The 21263-nt window shown below is 33.9% G+C and overlaps 1 protein-coding gene across 1 annotated transcript in view; it reads left to right on the forward strand.

Annotated features, from left to right (window-relative positions):
* Positions 1-17935: 17935 nt before the first annotated feature.
* LOC147068882 (ATP-binding cassette sub-family C member 4-like) overlaps positions 17936-21263 on the forward strand; it is a 50488-nt gene continuing 47160 nt past the window's right edge. The window contains exon 1 of the mRNA XM_085951466.1: positions 17936-18247. Within this exon, the coding sequence (XP_085807592.1) occupies positions 18078-18247 (170 nt within the window). The 5' untranslated portion in view covers positions 17936-18077. The remainder of the gene's footprint in view (positions 18248-21263) is intronic.

The raw sequence follows: 21263 nt of genomic DNA on the forward strand, positions 1-21263 counted from the left end.
GGATCTCGGGATTGGAATCCCTAGTCACGACACATCAAACCTGTCAAATAAATTATGACATTATTGTAGAAATTGTCGTATATCGTCGAAAGTGTCGTCATAATATAAATTGATGATCTTCTCGACCATGTCCGATCCTAATAGGATCATATGGGCGTCCACAGAGTAGAGGTTTGTATTAACAGATTTTGTTTTTTACGAGAAATGGATGTCAGCCACTTGCTCAACCTATTAGGTCCATACCCTGACTCACACGCAAATTGAAAAACAATATGTGTACTTGCCAGACCCAGGATTCGAACCTGCAACCGACGGCGTGATTGTCCAACGCTTAAGCCGCGCGGCCACCGTGGGCGTATATTTATTAATTAATTATATATTATATTATTTAACATTTGACATAATTTTATGTAAAAATTAGATATGAAATAATAAACAATGCTAATATTTTTTTTTATTTAACGAATAAGACACAAGGTTTGAGAATGTAACATTCTATAAATTGAATAATATATATCATTTGAAAACATCTCATGCATATACACACTAGAAAAAATCATTTTGTAGAAAAAAATACGATACCCGACGGGACTTGTACCTGTATCTGGTGGATTCGCGCCAGTATGATTTTCAAAGTAATTTGAAACCTTTTCGATTAGTAATTAACGAATTAATTTATATCTACCTTAATTTAATATACTAAAACCGTTAGCCAACATTATAACGCAATTCGATAAGGATTTTATGTAACAACTACTTGTTAAAATCGTCGCAATTTAATAAGATGCTCGTAGCTTAATTTGAAAAGCAAACTGGCGCGAATCTAGCAGATCGGGTGTCATATTTTTTTCTACAAAATGATTTTTTCTAATGTGTGTATATGCCTGAGATGTTTTCAAATGATGTATTTTCAATATATAGAATGTTACATTCGGTTTAACTATATTAAATTAATGTAGGTATCAATCATTAATATTATAATCTCATGCATCTCTATAGAAAGGTTGAAATCACATCAGGTGTCATAATTTTTCTAGTGGTTGTTTTAAAATTATGTTATCAAACATGTTACATCTGAATATATACGCTTTTTAAATTTTTATGACTCATTTCCAATGGGCCTACGATGGGATTAACTAAAATCCATCATGTATTATTAGTAGTATTAAGAGTGATAGTCTACGACAGTTGTAAGGTTGGCAACACTGAAAGATGTGACACTGACTTGTCTGCTGTCCTCAATGATGTCAGTGTTTTTTCCTGATATCACACGTAAAATAATAAATCTTGAATCATCTGAGCCAATAAAAACATATTTTCAGTCAGCACACTTCATTTATAAATCTAATTTTAAACAAAATGTATGATTTAAAAAACACACGATTTTTTTTTTATAAATTCACATTCGTCTGTTACGATTAGGTTAGTAATGTCATTTAGCTTAATTAGTTACCATTAGAGGTGAGTTGGAAATACTGTCACCAGTTTGTGTACTCAAGTTTCGGATGAAACTACCCATACTCAGTTTATGTGACCCAATAAACTTGTTCCAAAAAACTTGTGATGATATCATCGCGAGTCGCTGTTCTGTGCACTCGCCATTTTCAACACTATTGACATTAAATGCGCACGACCAAGATAGCACTTGAATATGGGTATATTTTAATTTATTAGTCTATTGCGTTAGAATGTATGAATAATAGGTCATAAATTTTGTGTTGCAGCACAGTGATGAGATGACGCACAGGCTTAGGCTTGTTATATACCGCTCAAAACATGTTTAAAATTAAAAAAATCTCTGTTATTCATTTTTGTTAACAAGAATATTGTAACCTAATAGTAAAACAACTCATAAATTTAAAATGTGTTTAAAATTTTATAATAAATGGGACTTATTGACAAGCGGAGCTCAGCGTATTTTTAGCGATTCTATAGACGCTGATACACAGTCTGATTTCCCTGAGCCGATACGTATTTCAAAATACTAATAATATGGAGTTGATTTTAGTTTCACTTGGGTATGAAACTTTTGTCGCATACGCATGCCAAACGATCTATATAGTATTCCAAATACTAGTAAGTATTTTGGAACAAGTTTATATACTAAGTATTTTTTTATACTGGTAGTAAGTATACTTAGTCTTCAAAATCAACCAGTTTTCCCATCTCTAGTGCCTCATACAGTGGCGAAGTGTGGAGGTGGGCTGTTAAGATCTGACAAGTACTTTGTCAGTCAAATGTATTTGTTTAAATTGAACCAAGACTACAATGCGTAGATTGTGTTTGTTAGTTTTTTTTAAATTCAATTAAACCCTGCCTAATCCGAGCCATAGTAAATAATAATTAGTAAAAAAATATTCGTTTATCTACAAAACATTTAAAATTATACCATTAAACCAAACATAATTTTACATATCATCTCATAGATTGAATAAATTATTAATATTAAATATTTTTAATCGATTATTATTTGGTTAGGCAGGTGTTAATGAATTCAAAAATACTAACCAATACTAATATTTGTAATAATATGTATAAACCACAGAACAGATAATAAATAGAATACCAATAGGCTATATCCAATACGCTGCACGGTGAAGCAGGCTTTTGAATGTGTGAGTGTCCTACGAAAATGAAACACGCATTATGCACGTGCAATAGTGTGTGTAATACACCAACATTAAATGAGCGTAAATACATAAACCGAGAGCAGTTTTTAGTATTCGGCGTTAAACGTATTCTAGACACGTGTGTAAGTTTAACCCGGATTCATCCTTACTCGAGTCGGTTACCTGCTATCGCCTTACCCGTTGTGTATTTCAGTTTCCATTATTTCTGAGTTCCCTGGTATAAACAATGTGTCGCTAGATTTCAAAATCAGCCAAGTCCATAATAGATGAATAGGAGAAAATGAGCTTTTTGTTTTCTCAAATACACAGTCACAGGGGTGAAAGTTTATATTATTTCGAGTATAGAATATTTAAAATGAATAAATTCCACATTTTATAAATATGTCTGAAAAAGTTTGCAATACTTTTGACGGATCGCCCATAGCATACCTAAACTATTATAGTTTGATTTAGGCAGGGCTTAATTGAATTTTAAAAACTAACCAGCACCATCTGCAAATTGTGTTCTTAGTATAATGAAAATAAATAAGTATGACTGACAAAATTTAGTGTGCACTATTTATGTTGAATCTTAACAGCCAACCTACATCCCTCGCCTCCCATGCCTCATAATTGGCGGAATTTGAAGTACTTTAGGTAAAACGTAGATATAGCTTAGAGGCGGAAGCATTCATCTGGAAAGTCAAAGACGTCCGTTCGAATCCCACTCGGTCCAACATTTGTTACTGAGGTTTTTCAAAAATGAGTTGATAATTTTGCTGTCATAATTGTTATATTTTTAATATGAATCGCTTGAATAATAATGAATTGACTCTAAAAGTTACAATTATTTAGGTACCTGCACAATTTGTAACGACTGTTCGTATTTTATATTATATTTGAACCATGGTCCCCACAAAGGGGGGCTGACAAGGATCTAGCCTGGGGGCCCCGCGTGGCGCATCTACCTTATAAGTGAGATAAACACACATCACAAATTTGCTATAATGGTCAAAAAGTCGTCTGCGGCGCAATTTTACCTTAAGGATATTAATATTTTAAAATATGTGATGAAAATTTTGATTATTGTGTGTCGATATTCGAAAACTTTATAACTCGAAGTGGATTTAATTAAACTTATAAAAAATCGCTAAAAATACAAATACAAAAAATAAAAATACCCAAGACGGTACTTCAGTGAAACGGCAAATACTTTCAACTATAGGAGCGACGAAATTTCGGACTGGCTGGCAATCGGAGTTCGAAAGTCGAGCTGTGAACACGTCAATTTGTTTTGTGATGACGACGAGGGAATTAATTCTTAAATCGTGTAAAGATGACTAAAAAAACGTTACCCATTTACTTGAAAAAAAAACATGTCAATGAATATATTATTATTATTAGCAATAGAACAATAAACATAACATTAAATGGACGCATGTTGACTTTTTAGGGCAAATTATGTTTTGTTCTGCATGCGTCATTTGCACAATCTTCGATCGTTTTAGACCGTGCCCCAGCTGAAGTATAGCCTTAATTTTAACTGGAACATTATTTGAAAAACTTTTCTGTAGAGCGTCACACTGCTTTTAACCCTAGCAATAGGTAGGGGGGCGACAAAGATCCTGGCCCGGGGGCTTCAGGGTGTGGGGGCCATGATTTGAATACATTTAAAAGAAAAATTAATTACAAACCTTTTGTAAATCAATTCAGAAATATAATAAACATTTCAAAGTGTGTTTTATAGATATTTTAAAAAGAATCAATTATTCAGTTCTTTATGAGAACTTTGCCATTCTTGGTAATATTGACTTGTGTGTCCCTGATAACTATCTTAGAAATCGGGAGCATCAGTTGTTTGTTCTCCCGAGCAGCCATTGGTGATGCCAATTGGGAGGGCAATAACTCTGTTCAACCAAATTGCTTCGGATGTTGATATATTCCATCTACGTGAGAATAAGTATAGGTGGACGTTATTTTATAAATTCTTAAAATAGGGTCTGCTTAACTCATCCGGTGTACTTCCTTGTACCTATATAGGTACTTCATATTTTTTGTATTTACACATTTATACCGTAGAATAACTTAATATGGCATAATTACAGTATTACATAATACTGTTTTAATAATATTTCTTTGTTTCTAAATGTCATGTTGTGAACGTCTTAAACTTATAATTTGTAATGTCCACAATGTGTAAAATAAATTAAAATTGAATTGAATTGAAAATAAATAAAAATTGAATAAGTAATCAGTTTTTATATTTTTTTTTCTGCCTCACCTGTTAAATTAAGTTTTGCAATAAAAATTTAGTTCGCTCGACTGGAAAGGTGGCGTATAAAAATAATACGTTTTTTTACAAATGAATTTATTTATTGCATTACACGACATAATGCGGCAAAAAATGCTTCGTGATAAAATTATTGTATGACTGCACTTGCAAGGTTTACAATAATTTTAATATGCATTACAATATTAATATAATCATCATATTAATTGCATGCAATTGGTGGACGTTATATTAAACAGGTGAACGGAATTGTGTAAATGGGTTCATTAGTAGTTAATGTCGAACAGCGCTCGAAATGGAAAAGTTTACGAACCGGAGCGCTCGACAATTTTCTGAAGATATTTATATAGTTATCAAATTTTATGTGTACTTCATAAAAATAAATGTTACATTTTCTATAATATATGGTCTGTCTAGTTCAAATGGTCAAAATATTTTTTTTCGCGAGACGGAGCGATAATTTTATCGATGTCACGAACCGGAACGGCGCTCCGGTCCATTTCGAGCCCTGATGTCGATAAAAAAACTAAATGCTAATATTACACGCGGAGTGATCATCTCCCTATATTATTATCCTAAGACATTTTGAAAAACGCACTAATTTCTTATTTAAATGTCGTTTTGTTGATTTTTAAACGATTTCAATTCCTTTTTTATAGTCCCAAACCTACTTCGATTTAAATAATCACAAATAATATCACTTTTGAAAACGCCTGTCACCATACTTTTTCGCGACTACCACAATGACATTATTAATGGACAGCACACTCAATACAGTACCTAGCAAGTAAATTCGTGCATAGCGACATTCGCACAAGCATAGGTAGACGTCACGCAATTTCCATTATGCGATATCACGCATCGGGAATTTATAGAAATATCACCTTTATTGTAATGGCATTAGAAAAGTGTTTCTAGTGGCAATGTTCATTTGAGCGAACCCGTTCGAACCATTCGGCAGACCCGACAAAAAGCATCGGGAATTTATAGCAATATCACCTTTATTGTAATGGCGTTAGAACAGATTATGCCATTCGGCAGACCCGACAAAAAAGGGAGTGTCCTTTTTTTGTTCCAAATATTGATCTACCACAAATAATTTATTATAATGTCGCTTAATAGTTTCTATATAATCGATATATCAGTGGCGAAGGGTGACTTTTGGAAAGAGGTAGGCTGTGGAGATCAAAGAAAAAGAGCACACTTGTCAGGTATACTTACGGGAAATAAGACGATAAAACCATAGAGTAAATTTGTCGCTACGACAGCGTGACAGCAGGCGACATGTACTTCAATTTGATTCGCACTTAAGTTTCTTTATCAAATTTAGAATTTGCGTTTAAGTGTATGTTTTCTCTCACCTTACGCCTTTTAATTTGTCTTCTCCCTGTCTCATTCTATCATACACATGCAAATTATATTTTGTCTCATACGTTACAGACAGATGGATAAACAAAGTGCGACAAAATAAATATATAAGGTAACGATTATATTAATGTTTCCTGAAACGCTAAATAAATTTTATTGAGTTATTTTTGAACAGAGATTTTTGTAGAATTTTATTCATTAAATATTTTCGTCTTTTAAATGTGTCCTAATTATTTTTATAATACATATCGATACCATGGTTATATAGGAAAACAACTTAAAATTTCAAGGTTTTGACTTCATAATGTCATTCTATATGGAAAGGTCTGTTCTTTATAATGCAATAAAAAAAACATTCAAAAATGTCTTCAAAGGTTCATAAAATCAACCCTTTCTTGAACGCGTACGTCTGGATTGATTATTTATTAAACTGTAAAATTTCATTGCGCATTACTAAGTGAACTTTTTATATACAACGTTTTTAAATTCTGTTGAATCATATAAACTTGACTTGACTAGCTTAAACGTTCAAAAAAAATTGTACTTGACATGTCATATTGATTTCCATAGTAACGCACGTATATATTAATAATTTAGTTGCTAGGACCCCAGACTAGCAACCAATAATGGTGTCGAAATAACTTTTCATACAAAACAGAATTAACTGAAAATGAATTCAATTCTACTCAAAGCTTACTACGCATTGGCATCGTGTTCTGATAATATATTCTAAAAGTTTCAAATGTCTAGCTCGTCGGGAAGTTAGTTAAAAATCGATTGCAAGATTTGTACCGTACAAATAAGAATACGAGCTAAGAAAAACGTTGTAATAATAAACACATTTTCTTAAAAAAATCAAAGCATAGAAACATTGAAATGAGAATTTATTCAAAATTTTCAAACGTCATTATCTTAACGGTACATGAATGTGCAGTGGTGTCAAATTTGGGATCACATAGATTATCAATATAATTTTTTATCGTAAATATTTTACTAAAATTATCTAGTCATAAATTATACTAATGGTTTTATAAATGCGTTTAAAAATTAATAAACGTAAAAAATCTTAACACCACTGCACATTCATGTACCGAAATATGACTTTATTCTAAAACATTAAAGCGAGAGGTTTAAAAGAATACTATTTTATGTAATAAAAATACTTTATGCAGTCATCAAATGTTTAAAATAAATATAAAGGATAATAAGGCTTCAAAATTATATAAATATAGTATCTACAACGTTTAAGGAGTGTCCAGGATCATGGTTTGAAAATACAATAAAAACTCAATTTTGACCTACGACGAGCATGTGGGCCGTTAATCAAGTAATTATTATTACCTCTGAGTTCCCTGATTATTACTCTAAAAAGTTTGAGGATTTAACATTAGGTGTTATAACCTCAGAGTAATGATATATAGAGAGCATCTATTGTTCGGAAAAATGAAGCCGTGTTTCTTGCGTATAACGCACAGTAGAACCTCGATTTTATTATTATCAACTTATATATGAAACGTTATACCATCGTGTTGCTTCTCAGTACGGCTACCAAATTTAAAAACAACATAGTTAAGGCTATACTTCAGTTGAGGCAAGGTCTAAAAATATCGTGGGTAGGCGATGCGCGGATTGTGCAAATGACGCGTGCCGAACGAAATATAATTTGTGATAAAAATCGAACATGCGTTCATTTAATATTATGTTTATTGTTATATTACTAATAATATTAGTATATTCATTGACATGTTTTCTTTTTTAAGTACATACGTAAAGTTTTTTGGTCATCTTTACATGATTTAAGAATATTTTCATCCGACGCCATGTCAAAACTGTCGATCTCCGATTGGCGACTAGTGAGAAATTTCGCCGCACCTACTGTTGAAAATTATTTTCCGTTTCACTGAAGTACGCTCTTAACCATTTATTATGTTCTACTAAAATAACTAAAAATATTTACCACTAACTTTATATTAACACAAAAACAATAAATTTCAGCAACACGTGCTCGCAGTTTTTAAATGAATGTAATCAGTCAAATCGATATTTACCGGCGACGTTTCGAAATAATATTTAATTCAGCCGTAGAAATTCAATCTTACTCTAACGCATAGTGCAAAGATATAAGCGTGCAGAATGCTTACTCACTCGCACTTATGGTTCGTTTTGGTTCAGGCCTTGGTTGTAACCAATGACATTAATATATAGACGAAGCATCCGGAAAAAAAATGACACTCACTTTTTTATCGGGTCTGCCGAGTGGCGTAATCTGTTCTAACCCCATTACAATAAAGGTGATATTGCTATAAATTCCCGATGCTTTTTGTCGGTCTGCCGAACGGGTTCGCTCAAAACTAAACCTAACCTAACCTAACCTAACCTAACCTAACCTAACCTAACCTAACCTAACCTAACCCCATTACAATAAAGGTGATATTGCTATAAATTCCCGATGCTTTTTGTCGGTCTGCCGAACGGGTTCGCTCAAATGAACATTGACACTAGAAACACTGTTCTAACACCATTACAATAAAGGTCATATTACTATAAATTCCCAATGCGTGATATCGCATAATGGAAATTGCGTGACGTCTACCTATACATGTGTGAATGTCACTATGCGCGAATTTACTTGCTAGCTACTGTATTGAGTGCGTTGTCCATTGATTTGGTTGTAACAGTAAAAATCGTGTAATTATAGTCAAAATTATTTGGTTTTGAGTCTATAAAATAAATAAAATATAAATATAACATAACATAACCTATTTAAAATGGTTATTTGTCGATAAGTATTTGGATCGTCAGTGAATTGATAATATGACGTCTGATTACTGCTAAGCAGTGTTCTATATTGAACTTCTTTTTTTTTATTTATTCAGCTGTTTACTATGATATTTTCAATTCCACAAAATTTGAATAAGCAACTTGAACCAACAGTACAATTAATTGATTTAATTGTACAATGAGAGTCACTTGCCTCAATAGAAAATAAATTAATATATATTATATTTTAGGATTGTGCGATTATCAGATACAAAAAAAAGTATTTTATAAGTTATTCTTCTTTTGGACGCGTTTGGGAAATCAGATCAGAGTGTATTTTTAGCGTGTGACATGTAAACACATAATTTTTTTTTTCACACGAAAAAAAAAACGCACTCGATTGGATTCGAACCACCGACTGTTCGGTTATCAGCCGAACGCACTACCTTTACGCCACAGTATAATACTGCAATCATGACGATTATACAGTATAATATTATAGTTTACAATTATTCCGTTGCCTAGGCAGCGAATTTATTATTGTCAGCCATTTTCTATTCCTTACGTAAACAAACGATTAAACGTCAGTTAGTAATATAAGTTAAAGTGTATAGAAATAAGCCAACGGCGTTTCAATAAGCGGTCCTTTTTCTTGAGTGTATAATTTAATAAGATAATTAAGAGCTAGTCAAAGAATTTAGTTTATCACAAGTTTTGTTTTTGTTTTGTTACGCCAAAGAAGTATAACTTCTAAAGCGCGTACATAAGTTTAGTACACACACCGAATTTTTTTATAGTAAAATTATTGTTCAACAAAATACAAATTACAATGACAAATTATTAACAGTATTTTTTTCCGAATTCGCTAATATCCTGATGAGAAAACTTCAATAAAAATTGGAATGTCGGATCAATTTTAGGGTTATTATGGAGCAGTGGCGAGGGGTGGATGTAGGCTGTTAAGATTCGACATAAATAATGCACACTAAACTTTGTCATACTTATTTGTTTTCATTGAACTAACTATATAATTTGCGGATGGTGATGGTTAGTTTTTAAAATTCAATTAAACCCGGCTTAAACCAAACCATAATGGTTTAGGTATATTATATTTTCAGCCGGGGTCGATCCACTACTGGACGAAGGCCTCCCCCAGCTCCCTCCACTCTTCTCGGTTCCTTGCTTTTCTCTGCCACGCACTTCCACCAAACCTGACAAGTTCGTCATTCCAGCGGGTTTTGGGGCGCCCCTGTGGCCGCTTAGTGCCCCTCGGGTACCTCTGAATGACTGTATTCGTCCAGCGGTTGTTCGTTCGCCGTGCGATATGTCCGGCCCACCGCCATTTCATCAATTTGGTGACCTCTATCACCTATATCAATTGGTTTCTTCTTTTTTTTGCTGAGATGAGTGATCCGACAAAAATAGTTCATACGTATTTGTTTTCGTTGAATTAAGAATACATTTTGCAGGTGGTGTTAGTAAGTTTTTTTTAATTCATTGAGCTCTGCCTAAATCAAGCCAATGGGATTCTCAACCAAAAAGTTATTATTTTGCTACATAATATCAGTATCGCTGTAAGGGTTTTTTGTGAACTTGGAGATGATCCTTATTTCAAAATCGCTGACGCAAGTGAGGACCAAAACCAGTTTTTATTCGATATTGGTTTATTTTTAAAAGACAAAAAAATACACAATAGAGATATACCTACACCGACACCTAATATCAGTGATGATCAACCTTTCTTTTCATGAGGGCCGAATTAAATACAAAAAACTCTTTAAGAGCCGCATTTATATACAAAGAAAATGTCCAGAAACTACGTTGAGACCTATTTTTTCCGATCATGTCCGATCCTAATAGGATCATATGGGCCTCTACAGAGTAGAGGTTTGTATTAACAGATTTTGTTTTTTACGAGAAATGGACGTCAGCCACTTGCTCAACCTATTACGTCCATACCCTGTCTCACACACAAATTGAAAAACAATGTGTACTTGCCAGACCCAGGATTCGAGCTTGGGACCCACGGCGTGCTAGTCCAACGCTTAAGCCGCGCGGCCACCTTAAAATCAAGAGGTATATTTCTTCACAAAAAAAATGTTTTTCGACCGAAAACAGATTTTGTCGAGAAACTATTTTGAAGTAGGTATATAAAAAAAATCGCTTCATAATTTTAATCGTGGACATCAATTTTCCGGTTTATATACACTGCGATCACATAGGATAGAAATGCGAAAGCCCAGTTTTGATTTATGACAAAATCCCAGGCGACTATTTACAATGTGCGACTGCGCTTAATCTTCAGGACAACCCAAATGCTATTAAGGCGATACTTCAGTGAAACGACAAATAATTTTCAAATATAGGCGTGACGAAATTTTGGACTCGCTGGCAATGATGGCATTCGGAGAGCGAACGTCGAAGTGTGAATACGTCAATTTGTTTCGTGATGGCGACGGGGGTATTAATTCTTAAATCGTGTAAAGATTACTAAAAACGTTACCCATTTACTTGAAAAAGAAAACATGCCAATGAATATATTATTATTGTTACTAATAGAACATTAAATGGACGCATGTTGGATTTATATGACAAATTATATTTCGTTCGGCATGCGTCATTTGCGCCCGCGACCCGCAATCCGCGCATCGCCTAGCCACGATCTTTTTAGACCATGCCTCAACTGAGGTATAGCCTTAAATACTATTATCTTTTATAAAATTAAATCAAACTTACTTTAACAGATAATTTTACAAAGATCTTAAACTTAACTTTATAACAAAACAGAACAGTGACAAAACAGAACTTTTCTTTCGACCATGTCCGATCCTAATAGGATCATATGGGCCTCCACAGAGTGGAGGTTTGTATTAACAGATTTTATTTTTACGAGAAATGGATATCAGCCACTTGCTCAACCTATTAGGTCCATACTCTGACTCATACATAAATTGAAAAACAATTTGTGTACTTGCCAGACCCATGATTCGAACCTGGGACCCTCGACTCTATAGGCCGGCGTTTAAGCCACGCGGCCATCGTGGATGTCAGAACACCCAGAGGAAAAATGAAACATTAATTTTTGTGGAATCTATTTAGGTTAGGTTAGGTTAGGTCATTATTTCGTTATACCTAGTCACCCAATCATTCCGGCAACACCGAGTTAAGTCCCGTTTATTTGAGGCTTTCTAGCGATTAGGAATGCAGAAATTAGGTATATAATTTGATTTATTATGGCGGATTGAAAATCTGTGCTATTAATAATCTATCAACATAATAGAAATAGGACAATTTCAATATTAAATTTATATTTTTCCTGAAAGGTCATAGTTATATTTATCGTTTTTCTGTTTTGTCACTGTTCTGTTTTGTCATGGAACCATTGTCAATGTATGGTACCAGTGGCGATCTGACAGAACTAGTGTATACTAAACTTTGTTAGTCATACTTATTTGTTTTCATTTAACTAAGAATATAATAATTTGAATATTGTGTTGATTAGTTTTTAAAGTTCGTAATCATAGCCATAATTGATAATAGACAAAAAATATTTTTCTTATGCTATGAAATCATACATTAGATAGAAGAATATTTTTTTATCTATTATAGTTTATTTTAGGCAGGCTTTAATTTAATTTAAAAAACAAAACGGCACCATCTGCAATTTGTATTCTTAGTTCAATGAAAACAAATAAGTATGACTGGCAAAGTTTACTGTGCACTATTTATGTCAAATATCCACAGCCTACCTCCACCCTTTGCCATTCTATGGGGCTATATGATGTTATATAAAAATTGGTAAAAATCAAAATGGTGTAGCTCGTATTTTTTCTGGCAGAATCGCCACTATCGTTCTACTGCGCAGGCGCAGTTCCAACTATCGCGTGAAAATTTAGAAGCTGCTGAACTTTTTTGATCCATGCATATAATCTTTCAGCTTTCACGATAGTACGTGCTTACGCGTGCATTTTCTTGTATAGCCGCAATAATACGTACTGTCAGCAGTAAATCCATACACGTGTAAACGGGGTGTTAAAAACTGTTATGTATTTAATTTTGTCGTCAACTCTGCTACCCAAGGCCTGCACAAAAACGATGCATAAGTGCGAGTGAGAAAGTATTCGGCACCCTTATAATCTCTGCGACACGCGCTAGAGTAAGATAAAAGGTTTACAGATGTGTAGAAGATTTTGTTGTCGGCGTAGCCGCCAAATTTTAGTTTTTTGCTTAACTAAGCGTGCGAGCGCGTGTTGCTTAAATTGATATTTTTTGTGTTAAATATAAAGTCAGTGGTAAATATTTTTAGTTAATTAAGTAGAAAAGATGGTACTGTGTGCTGTATTAAAATGTGGTAGCCGTATTGATAAGCAAGAAGATGGTATTACGTTTCATAGGTAGTTGATACATGTTCGTGATAATTTATTTGATTATTATTATGTATTTTAATATCAAGTGACCTAGTTTTTCTTTAAAATAACTTAAATTATGGATATTTTTACATAATGGTTGCATTTTGACCGCTTAAAAATACTATATAACGTAAACAAATATATTTTAATTCTGAGCGTCTAATGCGAGCACTACCGAAATGGTCTCGAACATTTATATACGAATGCGTTCGCTCGCCCACAAACCAAACGCACGGCACGCAGCTTCATTTAGCAATGCCATGGGTGGCGTCTAGATGTATCTATAGTCTAAGCTGCTACCCTTAGAAGGCAACAGTACCCAAGTATTATTTAATGGATTACGAAGATTTTGTTATTTGAGTAGTTTGTCATTACAGGAAAACGTTGAGAAGTACTGATTTAAATAATATAAAATTTAATTGCCGTTTGATGTTCGTACCAATGTTCGTACCTTTGCTTTTGTTGAATATATTTTAAATGGTCAGGTATTTTATGGGCATACATATATTATAAAGATACGAACAGAAAATCATGGAGGTTCAATAACCTAAAAACCTTATCATAAGGTGATTCCCAACGATTTTTGTTTGACGGAACCCTTGAGATATTAATTAAAAATTTATCGGAAACCCTACTTGTCTGCTATACAGTCGAGGGTGATAAATTACATGATGGCCGTGATTACTTATCTAAGCAGAGAGTCGACCACATACTGAAAATACCGTACGTATAAAATATTATTTAAATGCATTACTTACTGCATTTTCAGTATTACTACTTCAATCAGCTATGCATAAAAAGTCTTTAAAATTATGATTTACACATCTATAAACATTAATAGGATGTTAAAACTTAAAACCTCAGGCGAAAATTTTATAATCTCCACAATATCAAAAGTTGTATTATTCGTATTCCTTCCTTGATCTGTTGCCTTCCGTATCCGGAAATTTGTACATAAACAGTTTACCGCAAGACACTTATTCGTGCGCCGCAGTACGTGAAACATGAGTTCGTGTAACATTTAATCAAATGACGCGTTCTTCGTTGAACATTAATTCACCGTGGAGTATATTTGTACGTATGCTACAACATGTGGTGAATTTTATGAGATGTCTTTACTAGGTTAGGTTAGGTTAGGTTAGGGCTAATCTAATTGGAACAGTACTATTTGCAAACTATCGTCGCATTTTGCAAGATACGTACAAATGTATTCCACGGTGAAATGTTTAACGAAGAACTCGTCATTTGATAAAATGTTATACGAACTCATGTTTCACGTACTGCGGCGCACGAATAAGTGTCCCACGATGAACTGCATACGTACAACTTATATGTAACCGTTGCCTTCTTAGAGTCCCAGGATTTTATAGACCCAGTTGGGAAGGACTGTCTTGTACAAGGACGGATTGACTGTGGAGACCTCGCGCCCTGAGTGACTTCGGGCTTCGCAAGAAAAATAAACTAAAAAATATACAAAACGAATCATTAGAGTTGCTTTTTAATAGCCATCAAATATTTGAATAAACTTTTAAAACGTTTGGTAGAAGAAGAATCATAGAATAGATACGACTTGATTCTAATAACTGTATTAGAATCAAGAATTTAGAAACTAAATTAAAATTGAAATAATTACAAGATAAAAAAAACTTTTCATAAACAACGTTTTTAAATTTTCTGTTTAATTATTATGCTCAATATGCTCAAACTTGTACTTGATATTATGAAGTCAATAAAAAACAAACAACAAACAAACAAATATAGAATACTGAAATGTTTCCATAGTAACGCACGTATATATTAATAATTTAGTTGCTATGACCACCCTCTTAGCAACCAATAATAGTCTTTTACTTTTTACGGATTTTTCTGAAATAACTTTCCATACAAAACAGAATTAACTGTAAATGAATTCAATTCTGCTTAAAGATGGCTAAAAGTATTAAAAGAATGCATTGGCATCGTGTTCTATATTATAGATATATTCTAAAAGTTTCAAATGTCTAGCCAGTCGGTAAGTTAGTTCAAAATCGATTGCAAGATTTGTACTGGACAAACAACCACCGGACAAACAAGAATACGAGCTAATAAAAACGTTGTAAATACGTTTCTAAAATTATTCTGTTATCGAAATGCTTATGAGTTTAAATATTGAATAATAATTATGACCAATTTTCCTATAAATAGGTAAGAAAAATATCACCTTGATCAGGTAAGAAATATTTTGATATAGGTACGTAGGTATTATCACGCCGAAGATAGCCGAGCGGCTAACGCGCCGGCTTATAATGTCTACCGTCGAGGGTTTCAGGTTCGAATCCTGGGTCTTGCAAATACACACATTGTTTTCCAGTGTATATTTAAAGTCAAGAGTATGGAGAATAATAAGTTGAGCAATTGGCTGACATTCATTTATTGTAAAAACAAAAACTCTTTTAATATGAACCTCAACCCCTGGAGGGGCCCATACTTGGCCCATATGATCTTCTTTGGATCGGACATGGTAATAAAAATGTATTATCAAAAAAATGTACTTTAAATTGTTATGTAGTCGGTAATTTAAAGTAAACTCAGCAGAGTCCCGCAGGGGTAGGCAGATTGAGCGTTGCTTGGGGGCGGCAATTACTCGAAGGGCGGCAAATCGAGGAGAAACATTTGGTAAATTTAGAAATAGCTACCTAAATTTAGTAATAACGAAAATATCTTTTCATTAAAAAATTCAGCTCACTGGTTGGAAACAAAATGTATTAATTAACATAAAAGGTTTACCAGGACTGTTGTCGGGTTCGCGATGTCTAGTTTACTTCCGTTGCCAATATGCTGCCCCATTTTTAGTATAAAAACAGTGACGCCCTAGACAAAATGCCGCCTCTGGGCAGCCCCAAAATGCTGCCCCATTTTTTATACATTTTTTTTATCATCCTTACATGACTCATATATCTAATAAACGTGTAGTATGGATAAGTACATCACTAACAAAATATTTACTTATAATTAAATCTAATTGAAATGCCATTTCTACTTCAAAAGACAGTATTGCGAGTCCACGGTTTCAGATACATTTAAAAATACACCTGAATAATTCGCAAATCTGCACGTGTCATTCCTGGTCATCAAGGACGTGACGACCAAGTACAACGGAAGTAAACTAGACATCGCGACCCCGACAAAAAATACAATCCTGTTAAATCTTTTATGTTAATTAATACATTTTGTTTCTAACCAGTGAGCTGAACTTTTTAATTGAAAGATATAAGTTTAGGTACCGATTTCCAGTGGCGCACCCAGGGTAAAATTTCTTAGATTTTAATTTCTAACACAACACTAATCTCAGGTTTTTTAGAAACCCAATCCTTAATGGAACTGTCAAAAAATTCTCGGTGTCCACCCGAATTCCGGAGTGGTGTAGGTCATGGCTGGGGAGGGCTGACAGGGCTCTAGCCTGGGGGCTGTGGGGGGCCCGGCGTGTCGGGTTGAGCAGATAAGTGAGATAAACACACATCATAAATTAGCTTTAATAGTAAAAAAAATACTTCATGGTCATGAACATTGTCAATTACTTATATAATTGTGCAATATTTTTTTTTGATTATTATGTGTCGATACTCGACAGCTCCATTATTAAAGTAGATGTATTAAAAATCGCCAATAATTCACTGTATAAGTACCCTTAATTTGAACTAAAACACAATTTAAAAAACGTTGATGTAGTGTTTCACACTGCCTTTAATTTTAGCGGTAGGTAGGGGGCCCGTCAAATATCCTAGCCTGAGGGCCCGTTTCAGGATGTGGGGACCATGGTGTAGGTACATCGAGTGGAGTGGTAGACAAAAGACCGAAATTAGGCTCTGAAGAAGAAAAAGAGCCTATGAGACTAATTTACATTCTCCTCCTTGGGCCCCCCCAATATTAAATCCTGGGTGCGCCACTGCCGATTTCTATATAGTTAAGTATACCTAATGATTCTTCTCGATTTGCCACCCTTCGAGTAACTCACCTGCACCCTAGTCACCTACCCAATTACGATGAAAATAACCAATAGTCATGTTACTAACTGAAGCGTTTGTCAAAATGATACTCGTAACCCACGGATTTACTATATCTGTTGTTCCAGCCATGTTGTCTTTTAAATACGTATTATAATTATTATTTAATATTGTATGACGTACTTATTTATTTAATATTCATATCGCAGTGATCATAGCAATAACCAGTTGTCAGAATTCTTCAGATGTTTTCTCGGAACCCGTTTTTTTGACAGGTGCCAATTATTTATTTTAAAAACACAATGCACTATTAATATATGTGAATTTAATATGAGACTTAATTCAGCTTATTTGTGTAATAGGATTTCGTCGTGTAAACAATAAAAAGATTGTGATTATTATCTCACTTTACCAAAATCTGGTGGATAAATAATTAGTGGTGTGATAAAAAAAAAACCAATTTGTGGTTGTGTAAAAGAACTCCTTGGTTTAAACTATAAAAATACTGTGATCAATATCTCATTTGAGATTTAAAAGAATACAATAATTCGTGGTTGTGTAACCTCGTGGTTGAGATCCTGCCGGAAAATCCCGTACCCTGGCAGTCATCGTCGAGAAATGCGTCGGGGCCAAGCAGGCCGAGGCCGGCGCCTCTATTATGACGAGGAAGGCGAACCTGAGGAAGAATGCCAACATTTTCTCCAAGATGTTCTTCTGCTGGATGCTGCCGCTCTTCTGGAAGGGCATGAAGAGGGATCTGGTCTCTCATGACCTTGGCTCACCGCTGGACTCGGATCTGTCTGAGCCGCTGGGAGATAAACTAGAGATGTAAGTTTATTTTTAATACCAATTATTAATATATTAAAACGGTTGGTAAACAATTGCTGTGGGGCCATGGTAATTTTAAACCAGGGGTAGTCAACATTTTTATACCTACCGCCCACTTTTGTATCTAAGTTAGTAGTAAAATTTTCTAACCGCCCACCGGTTTCACAGTAATGGTGATTTATAAAGTAGGGCAGTAACTTTACTGTATACAATTTATAAAACAAACATTAAAAAAAAGCAAAGAGTTACAGCAAGTTAAAGCATATAATAATAATTACGGGAATGGGACGACTGGCCTCCGGACAATTGGACGCCGCACTGTCGTAGACACTTGTAGAGGAGGTATTTTAATCAGTTTCTATCTACTACTTAGTAGATTGAATTCATTTTACTCTTAACATAATGTATTCTTTATCGCGGATTGAGAATTACCATGCCTAAGGCTTTATATTAAATAAAAAACTCTTTTTTCGTTGGAACTTAAACATATGCACGATTAAATCATTGTTTACGTCTGCATATTTACATTCTTACCAACTATTAAATCATAATATAATCATTGAAGTACCTATACATAATAATATTGAATATATTTTTTTAAAGTACGTGTAAGTACCTAACGTCTATTTATTTTCGAATTCCGTGGCGTCCAGTTGTCCGGTGCCAAATCGTCCTAGACCCGGTTTCTTTCTTTGGCCATAATATGATTCAGTACTAAAGCCTGATTCCACAAAATATGAAATGAAGATATGAAAATTTAAATTGTCACGGCGAGTTTTATGAAAGCATAATGAAAATGTTTTTAAAACCTCTACCGCCCACCATGAAAGCAGGAACGCTAACTAGTGGGCGGAAGGGACCAGGTTCACTACCCCTTGTCTAAACTCTAAATGCTAGTGACGAAGGAGGCTCTCACTTCGTCAGAAAGTTTTAAAACCATTAAAATATTCATATTGTTTACAAGTTGAGTGTTTTATTGCAACATAACACTATTAAAGTAGTTTTACGTGTCTCGTTAATTTGTACGTATGCAGTTCGCCGTATCAAACGTGAAATGTTGTATCGGAAATATATGGTGGTATATTAAAAACTATCCAACCTCTTTGAGTCGTATAGTATGTACTGAGATAAAATTCATGTCTAAATAAAACGTTGATAAATTGTCGGTTTACAGGAAGCCAGCGGCGAACAAATTTTGAAAATAGCCGATATACTGGATTATTATAGGTTAGGTTATGTTAGGTTAGGTACATTATTGTGTGCAATTCTACTCGAACACCGCGTATTTTTTTCATCCCGGTGCTATTACAGAGATGACCGTATATTATACGGTCATCTCTTTCCGATAAGAAAGCTCACAGCGAACTATGCTACGGTGATATGTAATACGTACAATTTACATGTAACCGCGTTTAGTATCGAGACAAAGCATGATGACACTGACAAATAAGTACAGATAACCGATTTTGCAACCAATGTCTGCATTTAGTTTTGATTAAAATTTGTCCATATGTCAGTACCAGTGTCAAGGGATGGATGTAGGCTGTTAAGATTCGACATACATAATGCATACTAAATTTTGTCATTTATACTTATTTGTTGCCAATGAATTGAGCTTATATTTTGCCCACGATGGCCGCACGGCTTAAGCGTCGTTCAGGTTCAAATCCTGGGTCTGGCAAGTACACATATTGTTTTTCAATTTGTGTATTAGTCAGAAGTCAGAGTATGGACCTAATAGGTTGAGCAAGTGGCTGACATCCATTTCTCGTAATAAAAAAACAGAATCTGTTAATACAAATCTCCACTCTGTGGAGACCCACATGATCTTGTTGGGATTGGACACGGTCGGAAAAATATATTTTGCAGATGGTGCTTGTTAGCTTTTAAAATTTAATTAAGCCCTGCCTAAACCAAACCGTAATAGTTTAGGTATAGTTTGGGCGATACGATGAACACTTTTTCATTCACACTTATTGTTTGTTTTCATCGGATTAAGAATACAATATAATGCGTCCACAGTATATCGTTGGTTCATTTTTGTTTAATTCATTATGCCATGCCTAAACCAAACTATAATAGATAAAACATATTATTATATCTATAAAATATCCAAAGTTATGTATGATTTAATTGCCAATTTTTAAACATTTTATAGATAGATGAGTATTTCTTGACTATTATTTATTATGGCTTGGTTTCGCAGGGTTTAATTGAGTTTTAAAAACTAACCAATGCCGTCTGTAAATTTTAGTCTTATTTCAATAAAAACAAATACCTACATATGACTAACAATGTTTAATATGCACTATTTATGGTGGATCTTAACAGCCTACCTCAACTTTTCGCTACTGTAATACGTATTTTCTAATACACAAAAAATATATTAATAATGTATGCTCTAAAACTTCATTTATTGTATTAAATCAATATACTTATATAAACAAACTATTAAACGTCAGAGTGACATTTGGTACTTTAAAAATAAAAACAACGATAAACCATGATATAATTTAGTAATATAAGTTAAAGTGTATAGAAATAAACCAACGGCGTTCCAATAAGCGGCCCGTTTTCTTACGTGTGTAATTTAACAAGATAATTAAGAGATAATCGAAGAATCTAGGGTAAACAACGTATGAGTGACAAATTTTAGTGTGCATTGTTTATGACTGATCTTAACGGCCTACCTCCACCCTTCACCTCTGGTATATGGTAAGATCGACCAAAATCAATCCCGCGATCTAAAATGTTGCACACCCGAAAAGGTTGATTAGCACTTGTCTAATATACCATATCAAACCATAGGTTTCACATATATTGCAATAGTGTTAACCAAGGATGTCGATATCTCTATTTGTATCATTTTTTGCGTAAAGACCTACAAATGCCATATTTAAAAAAAACACATTTTCACATATTACTCACTATGTAGATATCCAATTTTAAACATAGAATTTCGCAATTGACTGGCCTCAAAAATCAGTTAAGGCGAAATTGTTTCGCAAAGTACTTA

Source organism: Rhyacophila brunnea, unplaced genomic scaffold, assembly GCF_057557595.1.
Source record: "Rhyacophila brunnea isolate RB1 unplaced genomic scaffold, BYU_Rbru_1.0 scaffold_24, whole genome shotgun sequence".
Classification (NCBI taxonomy): Eukaryota; Metazoa; Arthropoda; class Insecta; order Trichoptera; family Rhyacophilidae; genus Rhyacophila; species Rhyacophila brunnea.